This window comes from Haliotis rufescens, unplaced genomic scaffold (assembly GCF_023055435.1).
Source record: "Haliotis rufescens isolate VD_foot unplaced genomic scaffold, xgHalRufe1.0.p SCAF_32, whole genome shotgun sequence".
NCBI classification, from domain to species: Eukaryota; Metazoa; Mollusca; class Gastropoda; order Lepetellida; family Haliotidae; genus Haliotis; species Haliotis rufescens.
This window is the reverse complement of record NW_025964024.1, coordinates 403829-423540: the sequence shown is the minus strand read 5'-3', so window position 1 is coordinate 423540 and position 19712 is coordinate 403829. Positions and strand designations below refer to the sequence as shown.

The 19712-nt window shown below is 39.5% G+C and overlaps 2 protein-coding genes and 1 pseudogene across 5 annotated transcripts in view; 2 read left to right on the top strand and 1 right to left on the bottom strand.

Annotated features, from left to right (window-relative positions):
- Positions 1-19712, bottom strand: part of LOC124149127 (blood vessel epicardial substance-like) — a 200272-nt gene that overhangs the window by 17854 nt on the left and 162706 nt on the right. The window contains exon 1 of one of the 4 annotated variants that reach the window (XM_048380629.1): positions 7534-7634. The exons of the other annotated variants lie outside the window; for them this stretch is intronic. The gene's annotated coding sequence lies outside the window, so the exon portion shown is untranslated. Of the gene's footprint in view, positions 1-7533; positions 7635-19712 lie in introns of those variants that run through there. 4 annotated transcript variants of the gene reach the window in all.
- On the top strand, positions 2638-9088 carry LOC124149115 (alpha-L-fucosidase-like). The gene is made up of 8 exons (XM_046520480.2): positions 2638-3027; positions 3470-3576; positions 4616-4746; positions 5744-5877; positions 6238-6335; positions 6540-6672; positions 7557-7727; positions 8764-9088. Exons 1-8 carry the CDS (start codon positions 2675-2677, stop codon positions 9026-9028), a joined length of 1392 nt encoding a protein of 463 aa, XP_046376436.2. The 5' UTR covers positions 2638-2674; the 3' UTR covers positions 9029-9088.
- On the top strand, positions 9775-17256 carry LOC124149111 (annotated as a pseudogene).

Sequence of the window (19712 nt, the reverse complement as noted above, 5' to 3'; positions counted from 1 at the left end):
TATGAAGAAATTGTTATCCATAAAATTGTGTCTACCTTATGCAATAGTTGTGATTGTGTAATCATCACCATTGTGAGTGAGTGAGTCAGGTTGGGTAATGATGATTTAAACAGTATATCAGTTGTGTCACATGTCAGCTTAGTGAGGATGGAATGCCCAAAATGATGCAGGTCTTACATGTCTACCACCTTGGAGAAAACCACGGACTGGCTGATCCAGAGGTTCAGCATTTTTTTCAAAAATAATTTGTGACTTGGATATTATATGAACACACACATTTTTTAATAATCCTGGATCAGCCCCAACACAAGTATGGTAATATTGTGTCCTGACAATTCAAGGGCAAATGTTGGATTTGAGCCCTGGTAATGGTTGTTGGATCCTGGCACACCAACTGTATGCAACTCTGCCATGCAATTCAGATGACTTGACCACATGCCACTCATTGCAAATGTACTGAACAACAGACAAGCATTAATCACAAACTTTCGATTAGAACAGGTTGACATTTCGGCAGCACAAGGAGCATTAAATTGTGCAGTGTAATTTGAAATTTTTAACAACTTCTGCAAACATCAGAGATGACATGGACACCTGAAGCAGCAGCACTCACTGAAATGGGTTTCTGTTACAGGATGGGGTACAATTAATGACATGAGGAAGCCCTGCTGTGATGCAGACCTCATATATCTACATCTTTTTGTGAAACCCATGAGCACGGTGTTATGCTGAGAAACCTAGAAACATAATTTGGGATAAGTGGGTTTGAACCCACATAGGTTTCTGGTGTGCCCAAGAGACGCAATTCTGTACAGCAAACAACGGCACTGTAGATGATTTGGCCACTCTTTGATTGACATTGTAATCTTTTTGTTTCAACTAAGGGAAACTCTTGTACTGTTACTTTTGTTGAAAATAGATATATCTGCTCTGTAATGTTGTTGTTTTATCAAGAACAACTTTTTTTATAAATAAATCGTTGATTTCCCCATCGACATGCTCCATCGCTATCGAAGCATAGATCTAGAATTACGTTTTCAGCTGGCACCAGGTTGTTGTGGCAATATTTGCTTGTTTGTTTGTTTGTTTGTTTGTTTATTGTTTAACGCAGCACTCAGCAATATTCCAGCCATATGACGTCGGTCTGTAAGTAATCGAGTCTTGACCAGACAATCTAGTGATTGACAACATGAGCATCGATGACATGCATCAATCAAGACAGCGAGCCTGACCACCCGATCCCGTTAGTTGCCTCTTACGACAAGCATAGTTGCCTTTTGATTCAAGGATCCGGAAAAATTGTAATTGAAACTATTTTTTTTAATCAGGAATAATATATTCAAATCATATTATTTTAGTTGCATTTTTTACTAAATATATTGAAAATAATAATAACCCAAAGCGTAGCACTTCAGTGCAGCTGATTGCTATTGTCGGTTATTTTTTTCCCTATGGAACAATTTATGAAATAAGCTTCAAACATCCTTCAAGTCCAGATATACAATGTCCACTTTTTATAGCCAGACAGTGTAATTACATGATTAATTTGCATACTTCAGTACAAATTTGTTGACATGGTATTTCCGGTGTTATGTGCGCTCATGGTAATGTCTTTGCATTGGGGGAAAAAACATCAAAACTCATTATGGTGTGTGTTATGCACACCCCCTTCCACACAGCTGTGTTTTTTGTGCGCACTATACTCAAGAAAATACAGTACACATCCGTCGTCTTCAATGGTTGTTTGCACCCTCACAATACACCACCAACATGTTCTGTTGATTTGTCATGCATGTTACACCTGGTCCTTCCTCATCCCTCCATCACCATGTCTCAGTACCTCATGTGTTTCTGGAATCATCTGTTATTTTCGAACATCCCCTAATTTTTGGGAGAATATAGAAAAACTATTGCAAAATTGCATTTAATAGTTTTTGAGTATTTTTCAGAAATGTGATATGCAAACTTTGCTCCTTATAGTTGCAGGTGATCCGTCATCTAAAACAGCTGGAGGCTGAAAGGAGCTAAATGGGCCAAATTGATAATATGTATTCAGTAAGGAAGAGAATATATGGATGTCATATAGTAAGCATATACTCCGAAATGTTGTGTTCCTTATAATAAAGAAGTTGACATCCATATATTCTCTTCCTTATGTGTATCACTTCTAAATGCCTTTCAAACACATGTGTTCAATGTTTTAGATAAAATTGAGTGAGTACGGTTTTGTGCCACTTTGAGAGATTCCCAGCAGTATCAACAGATACATCTGGTATTGTAACATTATAACCATGTGGGGAATCGAACCAGGACTTTCAGCATGATCAGCAAACACCTTATAGCCTCTAGATCTACCCTACTTCACCTGATACAGTGACGCACTACCTGTAAAAATGATGGGACTTGTTTCTGAAATAAAGGCACTGGGAATTAAATCTGTGGGTCATACTATTTTAAGACAACCATGACATTCAGAAGCACTGTTTGTCATATATCTTTGTGTCTACATGATATTAATGGAACACATGATGCTGCAATATCACAGATTAATCTGGCCTTGGAAGACCCACTTCACCTTGATTGTCCTAAATACGACCAAGACAGTTGTAATCAGTAACACACTTCTTTTCTCGGACACGAATCAGATAACATCACCACATACACTTGCCAGAATATGGCTCCTCTGACAAAGTTAAGTTCAGTATTAATACTGTCAGTACTTGCAGTGCTGACAGTATATGGCCAATACCAGCCCACATGGGAATCTCTTGATGCCAGACCACTCCCTGCGTGGTACGATGAGGCCAAGTTTGGCATTTTTATCCACTGGGGGGTGTTCTCGGTACCAAGTATTGGCAATGAGTGGTTCTGGTACCTTTGGCAACGACAGAAGTTGCCGGAAGTTGTTGACTATATGAAAAACAACTTTCGGCCTGATTGGACGTATGCTGACTTTGCTCCAATGTTCACTGCAGAATTCTTTGATGCGGATGAATGGGCTAGAATTTTGGAATCTTCTGGTGCCAAGTAAGTGTCATTTCAACTTTAGCACATATGTGATGAACAATTCTCTATTTTGACTTGTGCCATATCTTCCTGTGTTTTTTCAGGTGAACAATTGACTTGCCTCTGCATGTATTTATAAAGGGTGCTACTGGTGGGGCAGCATATGCTCATCTATTTTCCAGAGCACCTGGTATCATCAATTTTTTATAGAGATTCATAAACACATGTGTATGATATCGTCATCACCATACAATGGACTCTGCTTTTAGCAGAGATTTCATATGAATATGGAAAGGATTTTGTCACTTGTATTTGCTTCCAGAACTTAAATCAAACTAATAAACAATCAATATTATGTTATCAAATGATCTCATTTTGTAATCTATGAAAAAAATAGAAACTTATGAGGTTTGTTCCACCTTGAATATAATCATTCATATTCCCCCTACATTTGACCCACTAGGTACACAGTGTTCGTGAGTAAACATTGCGAGGGTTTCTGTCACTGGCCCACAAATGTATCCTTCAGCTGGAACTCTATGGCGGCAGGACCAAAGAGGAATATTGTTGGTATGTAACATTTGCAAAGATTTTTCAGCTTAGTGTCAGACGATCTGATCCAATATTGATATAGAAAATACCCCAACAGCTGAAGTAACAAATGTTATATTTAGGATAAGACTTTCTTAGTAAAGTACCGATTCTAGTACATATTTAGGGTGAGTCCCATCAGGGATTCGAACCCACACTGCCAGAATGTGGCAGCACACAAAGTCAGCAATCTAACCCGCTCAGCCACCGGGGCTTCTATAAAAATTAAAGTCTGACAACTGGCCATCTAGATCACAAATATAACTTTGTGTTGCCCTCTGGAAGGTGTAAATTTGCATGGCTCCCATGGCCAAAAGTTATGAATTCACAATGCCATTTAGAAAGTGGTCAAATGTGACAAATGTAGCCAGTGATCGAGCAACGGTCACTGACACGCAACCAAGTCACTGAGTCTGGTCCATCTGTGTCTCTTATGACCAGAATAGCTTGCTGAAGACTTATACCTGGAATCCCAAGGGCTCAATCAGAGAATCATCTAAGAAGAAAGTTCCTCAGGTGATAATAGATGATCTGGAAAATACATTAGCAGTAAGGAAGCAGTGGGGACATTGGTCTCGCTTACAAAAGATATGATATGGAGTTTAAGGGGCTCTTGGTTGGGAAATAAAGAACAAGCGATTTATTTCATATGACTACATTTAATCGAATCGACAGATTAACTATAGTCAAAAAAGTGAAAAATTGGTTGTTCTTTAACTTCTTTTGAGTAGCATATATATGGTGTGTTTGGCTGGCACAATAAATAATGTCTTATGCGAGCAATAACGAACACACATGCTTTGCAAACTTGTTGTTGGATGTTGGAAAGGGTACTGTTTGAGGTGGACAACATCAGATTAATAGTTCTGTAATAATGTCAATACACACTAAACTGATATATCACAGTTTCTGAATATATAAAATCCTATGGAGTTTTCAGAACTTTCATAATGTTATAATGTTTATGGATAATTGGATTTACAGACTGATCTTACTGTTTGAATATTTTCTGTTTCAGGAGAACTGGAGAAAGCAATCCGTGGCAAGACCGACTTAAGATTTGGTCTGTACCATGTGCTGTATGAGTGGTTCCACCCTCTCTATGTTCAAGATAAGGCAAACAACTTCACAACTCGGAGATTTGTTGATGTGAGTTGGAAGAATTTACACTTGAGTACCCTTATTTATTTATATTCTGATCATTTTGTTATTGTAATACATTCACAAATCATGAATCAAACTCCTTGTCAACAAAATTTCCAAAGTTAATCAATATTACTTAAGATATTAAATATTTGGCTAGAATACAGAATACCAGATACCTGCCACATTGGTAAGGAATGTGCACAAGCTATTTCCTTAGCTGCTTCACTTAATCACAGGTGGTTTGGGGGGCACACACACACAAATTTCAAACAAATGCTATTGTTTGTAAATGTCATGTTTACTTTCCAAGTTAAAAAAGTTTTAGTTTCAAAGTTAACCTGTGAAGATCCGGGGTAGAATAGGTCTTCAGCAACCCATGCTTGCAGTGAAAGGCAACTATGCTGGTCCTAAGAGATGACTAATTGGATCGAGCGGTCAGGCTCGCTGACTTGGTTGATGCATGTCATCATATCCCAATTGCCTGGATGCTCATGATATCAATCACTCGATTGTCTTGTCTAGACTCGATTATTTACAGACCACCGTCATATAGCTGGAATATTGCTGAGTGCCGCGTTAAACAACAAACACAAAACAAACAAAAATGGATATCACTGATGAGGTTGCTGCACATCATTATGGAACATCTATTTCTGAATAATATTTCTATGTTGATGTCCAATTTCCAACATTTATGAACTGCTTGGATATTCAATTTTGAGTTTTAATCATATTAAACCATAATAAATGCATGCAGATTCAATTTTTGTACCTATAGTTTCTGTATCTTGAGTTTCATCACCCTGCGTGTGCTGCTATATTAGTAGCATCAAACAAACCAGGGCCCACTTGCACAAAGTGATCTGAGCGCTACAACTACCTTAAGCCTATGTTAAAGTATGGGAGTTACCATCATCTTAGCGCTAACATCATTTAAATAGCAAGTGGGCCCTGTATGAGAAGCATATTTTGTACAATGTAGGTGTACCTGTTATTTTAGTTCAAGATCACCCCTGCACTATATGAGCTTGTGAACACCTACAAGCCTGACATTGTGTGGTCTGATGGAGATGCCGAGGCCTCAGCCTCCTACTGGGGTTCCAGGGAGTTCCTGGCATGGCTCTACAATGACAGGTGAGCTAAGGCGTGATCTTGGTGACTTGGCTGTGTCATCATACCCCGATGGCGTGGATCATTGTTTATAATATCGATCACTAGAATGTCTGCTCCACATTCAAGTATTTACACTGGACGCCATCATGTAGTTGGAATATTGCTGAGTGCAGCATTAAACAACAAAATAACAACAAAACACGGGAAAAGTGATACTTTGAATCCATACATGCCACAATAGTTTCATCTGAGGCCGATTTTTTCTTTGTTTTCAGATATTTTCCCCATCATCTTTTACACGAATAGAAACAAAGACAATGTATAAAAAACTTGAAAACTTCATTCTTCTGAAACTATTAATGTTGATTGTTCTTTGTTTAGCCCAGTCAAGGATGTTGTTGTGACCAATGACCGGTGGTGCACTGACTGCAAATGTAACCATGGCGGCGTCTACACATGTGGTGACAGGTACAATCCTGGTAAGGGGTAAAGGCTTCATGATAAATACTGCCAACAGGAAGTGAGTAGATGTTGTTTTATGCCATAATCAGCATTATTTCAACCAATAAATCCCCGATAAGAAGCTATCAGATTCTCATTTAAAGCAATATAATACTTTTGTTGGCTCTCAATATAACTGTTTTTAACCGTCTAACGGAAGCTTTAATTTGCTGATGTTTCAGGTGTTCTGCAGAAGCACAAGTGGGTGAATGCCATGACAATAGACAAGAAGTCCTGGGGGTTCCGACGTAATGCTCCCCTGTCAGACTACCTGACTATAGAAGAACTCGTTGAGACTCTAGCTAAAACTGTCAGGTAACCACTGTATTGCTATATTTGAAGGCTGTCTGCAGGCACCTCCATATAAGGTCACGTCAGGTGAACCTGAGGGAACTTGACTGCCCAATCACAATGAAGGATGTGTAGGTTCTTAAGCCCATCACTTGTCAGCTTTCTAAAAAAAAATCAGTTTCATTTCTTTTCTACCTCGATTCAGAAATTTCTCTGCCAAAGATAACCACCACAGAATACATACCCTCCATTGTAACCCTTTTGGGTGAAGATGCCATGGCGCTCACAAACTACAGGAGGCATAAAATGTTCACAACATTATAACAGCACTGCCAAAAAGAAATCACATTCAGATCTCCTTGATAATAATAGTCTTCAAGATACAGAAATCAGATATGCTTGGCTGAAATGCTTCATTCAATCGCACTGAGAATAAAGAAGCCTTGTTGCTGATTGGCTGATCAGAAAGTTCAACCCTTGCGACCTCCTATGGAGGTGTCCTTGGAGGTATCCTCGGATCTCCATGCATAGTGAGTGAGTAAGTTTGATTTTACGCCGCTTTTAGCAATATTCCAGCAATATCACGGCGGGGGACACCAGAAATGGGCTTCACACATTCTCCATGCATAGAGGTGAAAGATCTGATTTAAATGAGATAATTATTGGAAAACAATAAATCTGCCTCAGGTTTTACAAAATAATAATTGTCCATTGGACATTGGCTATCCTGAGAAAAATTGTTAAGTGAAAAAAAATATGTTTAGCTCCTCTTTTCTTTTTATGTTCCAAAAAGTGATGAAAAGACATCCAATCTCCAAGAAAAAAAAGCCCCTCCCCGCAAGATATTAAATGGGGGGATGAATGTGTTCGAAAACTATTCCTTACCAGTTTTTCACATCTGTCTTCAGCTGTAATGGCAACATGCTGATGAACATCGGTCCCACTCACTACGGTGTCATCAGCCCCATCTATGAGGAGAGACTGAGGCAGATGGGGCAGTGGCTCAAGGTGAATGGTGAGGCCATCTACAGCTCAAGGCCATGGACCTACCAGAATGAAACAAGTTCCCCAGAATTATGGTCAGTGACAACTATTGATAACCAGAACCTTCATCAGTGGATTTAAGTACCGGTAATTTCTGGTCATACAATTCTGTTGTATGGCCACACACTTGGCGAGGGAAAAGGGGTAACATTTAACTCTCAGGTATAATACGCACCCCTAATTTGGGAGTCTAAAACTTATGAAAAAGTGTGTATTATACACGAAAAAATTAGGTAATTTTTCCATAGAGTTGTTGCTTTTGCTTTACTTGCTTTCTTTCAAAAGATAAGAAAACAGACACAATATATGTGTTGGTTTATGAAGTAGTCAGAAATATTCCATCACAAGATCTTGTAAATAATCATGTATTGGCACGATGGTTGCATGATCAACAACGATCATTGAAGTCAGGGTGGCCTTCATTTTTATTTGGCTCTTCATTATAATGTGTCAGTGGTTGAAATAGAACTGTTTGAACTTAGTGGAGGGGCGGGAACTTCATTAATGCATTCAGGTGAGTGAGTGAGTTGGGTTTTTAACAGTACTCCAGTTATATCACGGCGTGTCAGCTTAATGTGGGAGGAAAGCCCGAAGTGATGCAGTTCTCAGATGTTTACCACTTCGGTGAAACCCACGAGCACAGGTATGGTGCTGACAAACCTAGAAACATAATCGGGGCGAACCGGGATTCGAACCCACAATCATAGGTTTCTGGCATGCCCAACTCTGCACAGGGAATTGCGGTGCCTTGAAAGACTGGGCCACCTTGTGATGTATGATGATCTATTAAAGTTGTTATGGTCTATTATGCTAACTAGAAAGCATATGAAGCTCCATTTCAGGAACATAATATTTCATACCGGGATCAAATGAGATCACATTTAGTCAGCAGATGTAAAAATTAATTTCTTTCACAACACTCATGACCAGCAGATCCTGGCATGGCTAAGGGACCCAAATCTGGGATGTAGCACCTGGTTCCATCATCAAATTGGTTGTCAGAAATTGGCAGAACCATTTTTTAATAAAAAGGTAACTGTATGAATACCATTTACATTGATTAACCCTCAGGTACACATCAAAGAAGTCCAGTGAAGGTACGGACGTCTACGCCATCATCCTCAGCTGGCCTACTGAAGGGATCATCACCCTTCATCGACCAGCACCTGACCCAACCAACACCGTAGTCACTCTCTTGGGCTACAGTTCTGGAGCATTTGAATGGACCAGTGCTGGTCCCACTGGAGGGATTAGCATCACTATTCCAGTCATACCTGCCAACAAGATGCCCTGTAAGTGGGGATGGGTCTTCAAGATGACCAATGTCAAAAATTAAATAATACGGATGATGCTGTATTCATATACATGTAAGTTTCACTTTGATGAATAAATTTGACATGGCTCCTACTGAGTTTGAAATATCATTTTTTGTGTACTAAAATGTGTAGAAAAAAGTGCACTATACTCAAGAAAATACAGTACACACCTGTCGTCTTCATTGGTTGTTTGCACCCTCACAATACACCACCAACATGTTCTGTTGATTTGTCATGCATGTTACACCTGGTCCTTCCTCATCCCTCCATCACCATGTCTCAGTACCTCATGTGTTTCTGGAATCATGTTTTTTTCGAATATCCCCCACTTTTTTGAGTGAACATTGCAAAAAATGAAAATTACATTTAAAAGTGTTTCAGTATATTTCAGAAATGAGATCTGCAAACTTTACTTCTTACAGTTGCAGATGATCCCTCATCTAAAACAGCTGGAGGCCAAACAAAAACTAAATGAGCCAAATTGATAATATATATTCAGTGTTTTAGATAAAATTGAGTGAGTGAGGATGGTTTTGTGCCACTTTGAGAGATTCCCAGCAGTATCAACAGATTCATCAGGTATTGTAACATTATAACTATGTGGGAAAACGATCCAGGACTTTCAGCATGATGAGCAAACACCTTATAACCTCCAGTTCTGCCCTACTGCACCTGCTACAGAGATGCACTACCTGTAAAAAGACCCATGAAGACCCGGGGTAGAATAGATCTTCAGCAACCCATGTTGCGGTAACAGTCAACTATGCTTGTCGTAGGCAACTAACGGGATCGGGTGGTCAGGCTCGCTGACTTGGTTGATGCATGTGATCGATCCCAAACACATTATGCTGCAATATCACAGATTAATCTGGCCTTGGAAGACCCACTTCACCTTGATTGTCCTAAATACGACCAATACAGTTGTAATCAGTAACACACTTCTTTTTGTCGGACACGAATCAGATAACATCACCACATACACTTGCCAGAATATGGCTCCTCTGACAAAGTTAAGTTCAGTATTAATACTGTCAGTACTTGCAGTGCTGACAGTATATGGCCAATACCAACCCACATGGGAATCTCTTGATGCCAGACCACTCCCTGCGTGGTACGATGAGGCCAAGTTTGGCATTTTTATCCACTGGGGGGTGTTCTCAGTGCCAAGTGTTGGCAGTGAGTGGTTCTGGTACCTTTGGCAACGGGCGAAGTTGCCGGAAGTTGTTGACTATATGAAAAACAACTTTCGTCCTGATTGGACGTATGCTGACTTTGCTCCAATGTTCACTGCAGAATTTTTTGATGCGGATGAATGGGCTAGAATTTTGGAATCTTCTGGTGCCAAGTAAGTGTCATTTCAACTTTAGCTCATATGTGATGTATCACAAATCGAAATCACCAGAATACATTTATGTGATGATGCTAAAAAGACCAGTGACAAAAATGATGTCCAATCTCTATTTTGACTTGTGCCATATGTTCCTGTGGGTTTTTTTCAGGTGAATAATTGACTTGCCTTTGCATGTATTTATAATGGGTGCTACTGGTAGGGGCAGCATATGCTCATCTATTTTCCAGAGCACCTGGTATCATCAATTTTTTATAGAGATTCATAAACACATGTGTATGATATCGTCATCACCATACAATGGACTCTGCTTTTAGCGGAGATTTCATATGAATATGGAAAGGGTTTTGTCACTTGTATTTGCATCCAGAACTTAAATCAAACTAATAAACAATCAATATAATGTTATCAAATGATCTCATTTTGTTATCTATGAAAAAGACAGAAACTTATGAGGTTTGTTCCACCTTGAATATAATCATTCATATTCCTCCTTCATTTGACCCACTAGGTACACAGTGTTCGTGAGTAAACACTGCGAGGGCTTCTGTCACTGGCCCACAAATGTATCCTTCAGCTGGAACTCTATGGCTGTAGGACCAAAGAGGAATATTGTTGGTATGTAACATTTGCAAAGACAATTCAGCTTGGTGTCAGACAATCTGATCCAATTGATATAGAAAATACCCCAACTGTTGAAGTAACAAATGTTATATTTGGGATAAAACTTTCTTATTAAAGTACCGATTCTAGTACACCCATCAGGGATTTGAACCCAACTGCCAGAGTGTGGCACTACACACCAGCACACGAAGTTAGCGATTTAACCCACTCAGCCACCGGAGCTTCTATAAAAATGAAAGTCTGACAACTGGTCGTCCAGATCACAAATATTACTTTGTGTTCCCCTCTGACAAGCGTAAATTTGCATGGCTCCCATGGCCGAAAGCTTTGAATACACAATGCCATTTAGAAAGTGGTCAAATGAAACAAATGTAGCCAGTGATCGAGGAACGGTCACTGACACGCAACCAAGTCACTGAGTCTGGTCCATCTGTGTCTCTTATGACCAGAATAGCTTGCTGAAGACTTATACCTGGAATCCCAAGGGCTCAATCAGTAAATCATCTGAGAAGAAAGTTCCTCAGGTGATAATAGATGATCTGGAAAATACCACACTCCGTCGCAGTGGTGACTCAGCATAACACCACTGCCACAGGCTAATTTGCATATCACGTGACCGGACTTTTCTCTTGTTTGTAAACAAACGCGCTTTTTTCAGAAATCAGTATAGAACGGACTCATGCAAGTATTTGGGGGCGCTTTACATATTATTTTGCATAACTATATAGATATGTTACTACAACTGCGACAGTGAGTTGCATGACAATATATATTTATGCATCAAAGTGACCGTGTCGCTAGCTCTCCGTTGGGCTTCGATGACAGCACGTGGAGCCGTACAACCAATGTTAACATAGGATAACTACGCAAAAACAAGTAGATTTTTACGTATTTGCATACTTTCTCAAAGAAAGTTAACCATTCTTTGACATTTGTTTATGAAAATGTGTAGACTTGTCAAACATGAAACGGATGAAAAGCATATGCAATATCTTGAATGGACTGTGAAAGATGTGACGAATCGTCACATGGCGCTGGCCTGTGGCAGATTACTATGCTAGCTGGCTGCCGGCTGCATGGAACTCTGGGTAGGAGAGTGGGAAAATACATCAGCAGTAAGGAAGCGTCCTGTTAGAGGGGTTAGTCTTATTAGGGGTGGTAAAGGCCCCCTAAATCATCATGTCCACATAACATGATATGGAGTTTGAAGGGCTCTTGGTTGAGGAATCAACATGCTTTGCAGACTTGATGTTGTTGGAAAGAGTACTGTTTGAGGTGGAGAATATCAGATTAGTAGTTCTGTAATAATGTCAATACACACTAAACTGATACATCACAGTTTCTGAATATATAAAATCCTATGGAGTTTTCAGAACTTTCATAACGTTATAATGTGTATGGATAATTGGTTTTACAGAGTGATGAGACATTTATTTTGACACATTTCTGTTTTACATCATAAGATATAATTTGGGGCATTAATCTTACTGTTTGAATGTTTTCTGTTTCAGGAGAACTGGAGAAAGCAATCCGTGGCAAGACCAACTTAAGATTTGGTCTGTACCATGTGCTGTATGAGTGGTTCCACCCTCTCTATGTTCAAGATAAGGCAAACAACTTCACAACTCGGAGATTTGTTGATGTGAGTTGGAAGAATTTACACTTGAGTACCCTCATATATATATATTCTGATGATTTTTTTACTGTAATATATTCACAAATCATGAATCAAACTCCTTGTCAACAAATATTTCCAAACTTAATATTATTTAAGATATTAAATATTTGGCTAGAATACAGAATACCAGATACCTGCCACATTGGTAAGGAATGTGCATGATCTATTTCCTTAGCTGCCTCGAGGGCGGTCGGGTAGCCTAGTAGTTAAAGCATTCGCTCGTCACGCTGAAGACCCGGTTTCGATTCCCGACATGGGTACAATGTGTGAAGCCCATTTCTGGTGTCCCCCGTCGTGATATTGCTGGAATATTGCTAAAAGCGGCGTAAAACCATACTCACTCACTCACTCGCTTAGCTGCCTCGTTTAATCACAGGTGGTTTGGAGTGCTTACCTCCCACACAACAACTTCAAACAAATGCTATCATTTGTAAATGTCATTTTTAGTTTCCAAGTTAATAAAAAAATATGTGTTTGTTGATATGTGGCCCTGATATGGATGTCACTGATGAGGTTGCTGCACGCCATTATGGAACTTCTATTTCTGAGTAATATTTCCAATGTTTATGAATTGCTTGGATATTCAATTTGGAGGTTTAATCATACTAAACCATATAAATGCACGCAGACTCATTTTGTCTGCTTACTTTTTCTTGAGTCTCATCACCCTGCATGTGGGGCTATATTAGAAGCATCAAACAAACCAGGGCCCACTTGCACAAAGTCAACTTAGCTCTACGACAACCATAAGCCTATGTAAAGTATGGGAATTACGATCATCTTAATGCAAACATCACGTAGTGGAAGGGGGCTCTCATATCTTGTATATATAGGTGTACCTGTTATTTTAGTTCAAGATCACCCCTGCACTTTATGAGCTTGTGAACACCTACAAGCCTGACATTGTGTGGTCTGATGGAGATGCAGAAGCCCCAGCCTCCTACTGGGGCTCCAGGGAGTTCCTGGCATGGCTCTACAATGACAGGTGAGCTAAGGCGTGATCTCAGTGACTTGGCTGTGTAATCGTACCCTGATTGTGGATCATTGTTTAAAATATCTATCACTGGAGTGTCTGCTCCACATTCAAGTATTTACACTCCATCATATAGCTGAAATATTGCTGAGTGCAGCATTATAAAAAAAAGAAAAAAAAGGGGAAAAGTGAAACTTTGAATTAATAGCTGTCACAATAGTTTCATCTGAGGCCAATTTTTTCTTTGTTTACAGATATTTCCCCCCATCATCTTTAACAAGAATAGAAACAAAGGAAACGTGTAAAAAAAAGTGCAACACTTGAAAACTTCATTCTTCTGAAACTATTAATGTTGATTGTTCTTTGTTTAGCCCAGTCAAGGATGTTGTTGTGACCAATGACCGGGGGTGCACTGACTGCAAATGTAACCATGGCGGCGTCTACACATGTGGTGACAGGTACAATCCTGGTAAGGGGTAAAGGCTTCACGATAAATACTGCCAACAGGAAGTGAGTGGATGTAGTTTTACTCCATAATCAGCTGTATTTCAACCAATAAATCCCTGATAAGAAGCTATCAGATTCTCATTTAAAGCAACATAATACTTTTGTTGGCTCTCAATGTAACTGTTTTTAACCTGCTAACAGAAGATTTAATTTGCTGCTGTTCAAGGTGTTCTGCAGAAGCACAAGTGGGTGAATGCCATGACAATAGACAAATATTCCTGTGGGTTCCGACGTAATGCCCCCCTGTCAGACTACCTGACTATAGAAGAACTCGTTGAGACTCTAGCTAAAACTGTCAGGTAACCACTGTATTGCTATGTTTGAAGGCTGTCTGCAGGCACCTCCATATAAGGTCACGTCAGGTGAATCTGAGTGAACTTGACTGCCCAATCACAATGAAGGATGTGTAGGTTGTTTAAAGCCGATCAAATGTCAGTTTTCTAAAAATAAATCGGGTTCATTTCCTTTCCTCATCGATTTAGAAATTTCAATCTCTGCCAAAGATAACCACCACAGAATACATACCCTCCATTGTAACCTTTTTGGGTGAAGATCAATCTAATTAAAATCAGATCTTAGTTCTTGCTACTGCTGAACAAAGATCTGAGGACATCCCATTACGGGTCACGTCAGACCGACCTTGCGCGAACTTTGACCGACTAATGGAATGACCAATCAGAAGGCAGCTTTCTCGTGCTTTACGGCACTAATTTCAAATTGGCAACTACGTTTCAAAACGTACATTGACAAATTCTCGATTACAAATTTGAAACCTGAACAAAAGAACATTCTGGAATGACTAATAGATAGTCTAGATTGTATGGATACAGTCGTTAAACCCGTAACTATTGTTCGGAGTTAAAGTTTTCGAGGCTGCATGATCAGAAATCACATTCTGACTATCACTTTCATAATCTGGTAAGCGATGCTCTGATTAGTCGGATGAAAGGTCGTTCTGACGTGACCCGTAATAGGATGTCCTCAGATCTTTGTTTAGCGGTTGCGAGAACTGAGGTCTGATTTTAATGAGATTGGGTGAAGATGCCATGGGGCTCACAAACTACAGGAGGCATAAAATGTTCACAACATTATAACAGCACTTCCAAAAAGAAATCACATTCAGATCTCCTTGATAATAATAGTCTTCAAGATACAGAAATGAGATATGCTTGTCTGAAATGCTTCATTCAATTGCACTGAGAATAAAGAAGCCTTGTTGCTGATTGGCTGATCAGAAAGTTCACCTCTTGCGACCTCCTATGGAGGTGTCCTAAGATCTCCATGCATAGAGGTGAAAGATCTGATTTAAATGAGATAATTATTGGAAAACAATAAATCTGTCTCAGGTTTTACAAAATAATATTTTTCCATTGGACATTCTTTATCCTGAGAATAATTGTTCAGTGAAAAAAATATGTTTAGCTCCTCTTTTCTTTTTATGTTCCAAAAAGTGATGAAAAGACATCCAATCTCCAAGAAAAACCAACCCCTCCCCGGAAGATATTAAATGGGGGGGATGAATGTGTTCGAAAACTATTCCTTACCAGTTTTTCACATCTGTCTTCAGCTGTAATGGCAACTTGCTGATGAACATCAGTCCCACTCACTACGGTGTCATCAGCCCCATCTATGAGGAGAGACTGAGGCAGATGGCTCAAGGTGAATGGTGAGGCCATCTACAGCTCAAGGCCATGGACCTACCAGAATGAAACAAGTCCCCCGGAATTATGGTCAGTGACAACTGTTGATAACCAGAACCTTCACACAATGTTTCCATGTTTCCATAGGGTTGACACTTCTGTTTTCTTTAAATAAAAAAAGAAAACAGAAACAATATATGCGTGTTGGTTTATGATGTAGTCAGCCATCTTCCATGACAGAAGATTATAAATGACATGTCTGGGTCAGTTTGGGGCAATGGTTGCATGATAGCATCAACATGTACATGAGATCATTTTTAGTTATCACAATTACTGTGTCAGTGGTTGAAATAGAACTGTTTGATGGGTTGTTCTGGAACTTTGTGTAGAAACAGGAACGAAAATTTATGCTTTGGTATAATGACAAGTATTACATGGCTGAAGTTAGGTTAGTATTAATTAGATGAGAATTGAATGAGAAAAGTGAGAAAAATATCAACATTTATCCCAATATAATGTTATATCTCAACTCAAATTGCATGCATGATTTGTTGTGATGTATGAGTGACAGAGTTGGGTTTGACACCGCTTTTAATAGTATTCCAGTTATATCACGGCGTGTTAGCTTAATATGGGAGGAAAGCCCGGAGTGATGCAGGTCTTAGACGTTGACCACTTCGGTGAAACCATCAAGCAGAGGTATGGTGCTGACAAACCTAGAAACATAATCGGGGTGAACCGGGATTTGAACCCATAATCATAGGTTTCTGGCGTGCCCAAGAGACGCAACTCTGCACAGGGAATTGTGGCGCCTTGAAAGACTGGGCCACCTTGTGATGTATGATGATCTATTAAAGTTGTTATGGTCTATTATGCTAACTAAAAAGCATATGAAACTCCATTTCAGGAACATAATATTTCATACCGGGATCAAATGAGATCACATTTAGTCAGTAGTTGTAAAAATTAATTTCTTTCACAACACTCATGACCAGCAGATCCTGGCACAGCTAAGGGACCCAAATTTGAATTGTGATGTAGCACCTTTCATCATCAAATGGGTTGTCAGAAATTGGCAGAACCATTTCTTAATAAAAAGGTATCTGTATGAATACCATTTACATTGAATAACCCTCAGGTACACATCAAAGAAGTCCAGTGAAGGTACGGACGTCTACGCCATCATCTTCAGCTGGCCTACTCAAGGGGTCATCACCCTTCATCGACCAGCACCTGACCCAGCCAACACCGTAGTCACTCTCTTGGGGTACAGTTCTGGAGCATTTGAATGGACCAGTGCTGGTCCCACTGGGGGGATTAGCATCACTATTCCAGTCATACCTGCCAACAAGATGCCCTGTCAGTGGGGATGGGTGTTCAAGATTACCAATGTCAAAAATTAAATAATACGGATGATGCTGTATTCATATATATGTAAGTTTCACTTTGAGGAATAAATTTGACGTGTCTCCTACTGAGTTTGAAATATCATTTTGTGTGTACTAAATATTTGGTAAATGAATTTGATTTGTATTATTATTGAGTTTCAGTAAGTGTGAGTGAGATTGCGAGTAATGTGAACAATATTGCAGTTACATCATGGTGCATCAGCTTGATGTTGGAGGAACGCCTCATACATGTCTCAGACATATGCTACTTTTTTTACACCTAAAGTATGAGTATGGCGATGACAAGCCTAGAAAAGGACTGTAAAAAATGTTTTGCTTTTCTGCTAGTGGAACTAATGACACCTCTAGTTCCTCCTTTAAAGCCTAATGCTACAGAGCATATCAGAGTTCAATGGGGTCTTGTGACCAATGTGACTGAGGATGATCTCTTTGAAAGCCCTTTCCCTTTAAGACGAATGCACAGAACACCACTTCATCAGTAGTGTGTGGTTGGCAGTTCAAAACCCCAGTGGCAATACACCATGACTGTCACTGTACTTTAACCTCTTTGGCTAAGATTTTCTCTAAGGGGGAACCATATCAGCAAACCCTGGTGTGACAAAAAATATGTTTCACTATTTAAGCAGATTCTATTCTAAGTAGAACTTACAAAACAAAGGGACAACGTTTTCTAGTAGCAACAGGTTTTAACATATAGGTCACTAATACATGTTTGCTTTGACAAGTCTAAAATCCACCTTTCAGTGTGTTGCAAAATTCTCCAAAAATGTAGAGGATATTTGAAAATAACAGATTATAAAAATTTAAAGAGGTGCAAAGAGATGGTGATGGATAAGAAAAAGGAAGAACTAGGTGTAACATGACAATCTACAGAACATGTTGGCAGTGTATTGTTTGTTCGTTTGTTTGTTATTTAATACCGCACTCAGCAATATTTCAGCATATGACGGCGGTCTGTAAATGATAGAGTCTTGACCAGACAATCCAATGATTGATATCATGAGCAAAGATCCACACAATTGGGATACGATGACATGCATCAACCAAGTCAGCGAGTCTGACCACCCGATCCCGTTAGGCGCCATACAACATGCATGGGTTCTTCACGGGTCCAGTGTATTGTTAGGGTGCAAACAACCTATAAGGATGACAGAGGTGTGTAGTCAAAAAATGATGCTTGAGATGACTTGATCAATAATAGGTCATGCCCCTACGATTGGTAAAACATTCATGTACTAGGATATGGTATTTTATGGCCTGAATAAATCTGTCAGTGACAATTTGAGAGAGTCTTGTCCACTTCTCTCGCAGCACATCTATGTTGTCTCGGCAGTACTGCTCAGTGACCCTTCCACGGACAATATGCAGTGGCATTCTTGCAGACATCCTGTCCTATATTGTTACAGACCCACCCCAAAATCTGTAATGTTGCCTTACATTGACGTTCGTAAGGACACCTCAAGACTTGTTCCCAGTGAATCTGAACTCATCTGAAAACACAACACAAGACCGTTGACAATTCCCCCAGTTTCTACACTCCAAACACCTTTGGCATCTGGCAATAAGGTGTTAAGTTTTTGACGGTGGTACAACACATGGTTGCAGAGCATGCAGACGATTTCTAATCATCTTGATAGTAACTTGAACTCCAGGAGCCTGGTTCACTGAACAAGTTCGTAAGGGCACCTCAAGACTTGTTCCCAGTGAATATGAACTCATCTGAAAACACTACACGAGACTGTTGACAATTCCCCCAGTTTCTACACTCCAAACACCTTTGGCATCTGGCAAGAAGGTGTTATGTTTTTGACGGTGGTACAACACATGGTCGCAGAGCATGCAGACGATTTCTAATCATCTTAGTAACTTGAACTCCAGGAGCCTGGTTCACTGAACAGTGTGAATGTTTGGGCATGTTTCTGATCAATTGACCTTGGACTGGTTTTGTTCACCTGGGGCATCCTGTGCAGAGTCGATCATTAACATTTTAAGCCTGCAGAAATCTGCTCCAAAGTCTACAAACTTATCATTTTGAAGCATACCAATAGCCCTAAGGCTTTTATCACGCTATAGCCGACGAATTCCCAAACTGATCACAAATACTGCATTGAAGAGAATGTAGAAAGCTTACATGTAACTGTGGATAATGAACATGGACAATACTAATGATTTAAAAAACCAGTTACTGAAGTGTCAAAATCAAGAATGACCCCTTACCCATGTGCACAGAGTAATTGCAATGTTTCAGGCATGATGAGGTGTTTTGGTCCCAAACCGTTCTATATGTGAGAGTCATTATTCAAATTGATCGTTCACTTTCTTTTCTTCTTCTTTCTTGTATTTCATGATCCCCAACCTTATATAGTATATATATACATCAGAAAATTGCATAGGCTATAAATTGCTGCTAAAGCAGAGTATAATTGAATACTGTTTTACTGTTAAGTAGTGTAAACCAAAGCTGATGCTTTGAATGTAAAATGCACTAGTTTGATTTCTTGATAAGGCCAAAAAAAGAAGAAAAA

Bases quoted from the DNA above. Each gene is read 5' to 3' on its own strand.
- LOC124149115 (XM_046520480.2), top strand. From the start codon at position 2,675: ATGGCTCCTCTGACAAAGTTAAGTTCAGTATTAATACTGTCAGTACTT. The intron at 3,577-4,615 runs GTATGTAACATT...TTTCTGTTTCAG, and splicing joins ACCAAAGAGGAATATTGTTG to GAGAACTGGAGAAAGCAATC. The intron at 4,747-5,743 runs GTGAGTTGGAAG...CTGTTATTTTAG, and splicing joins CAACTCGGAGATTTGTTGAT to TTCAAGATCACCCCTGCACT.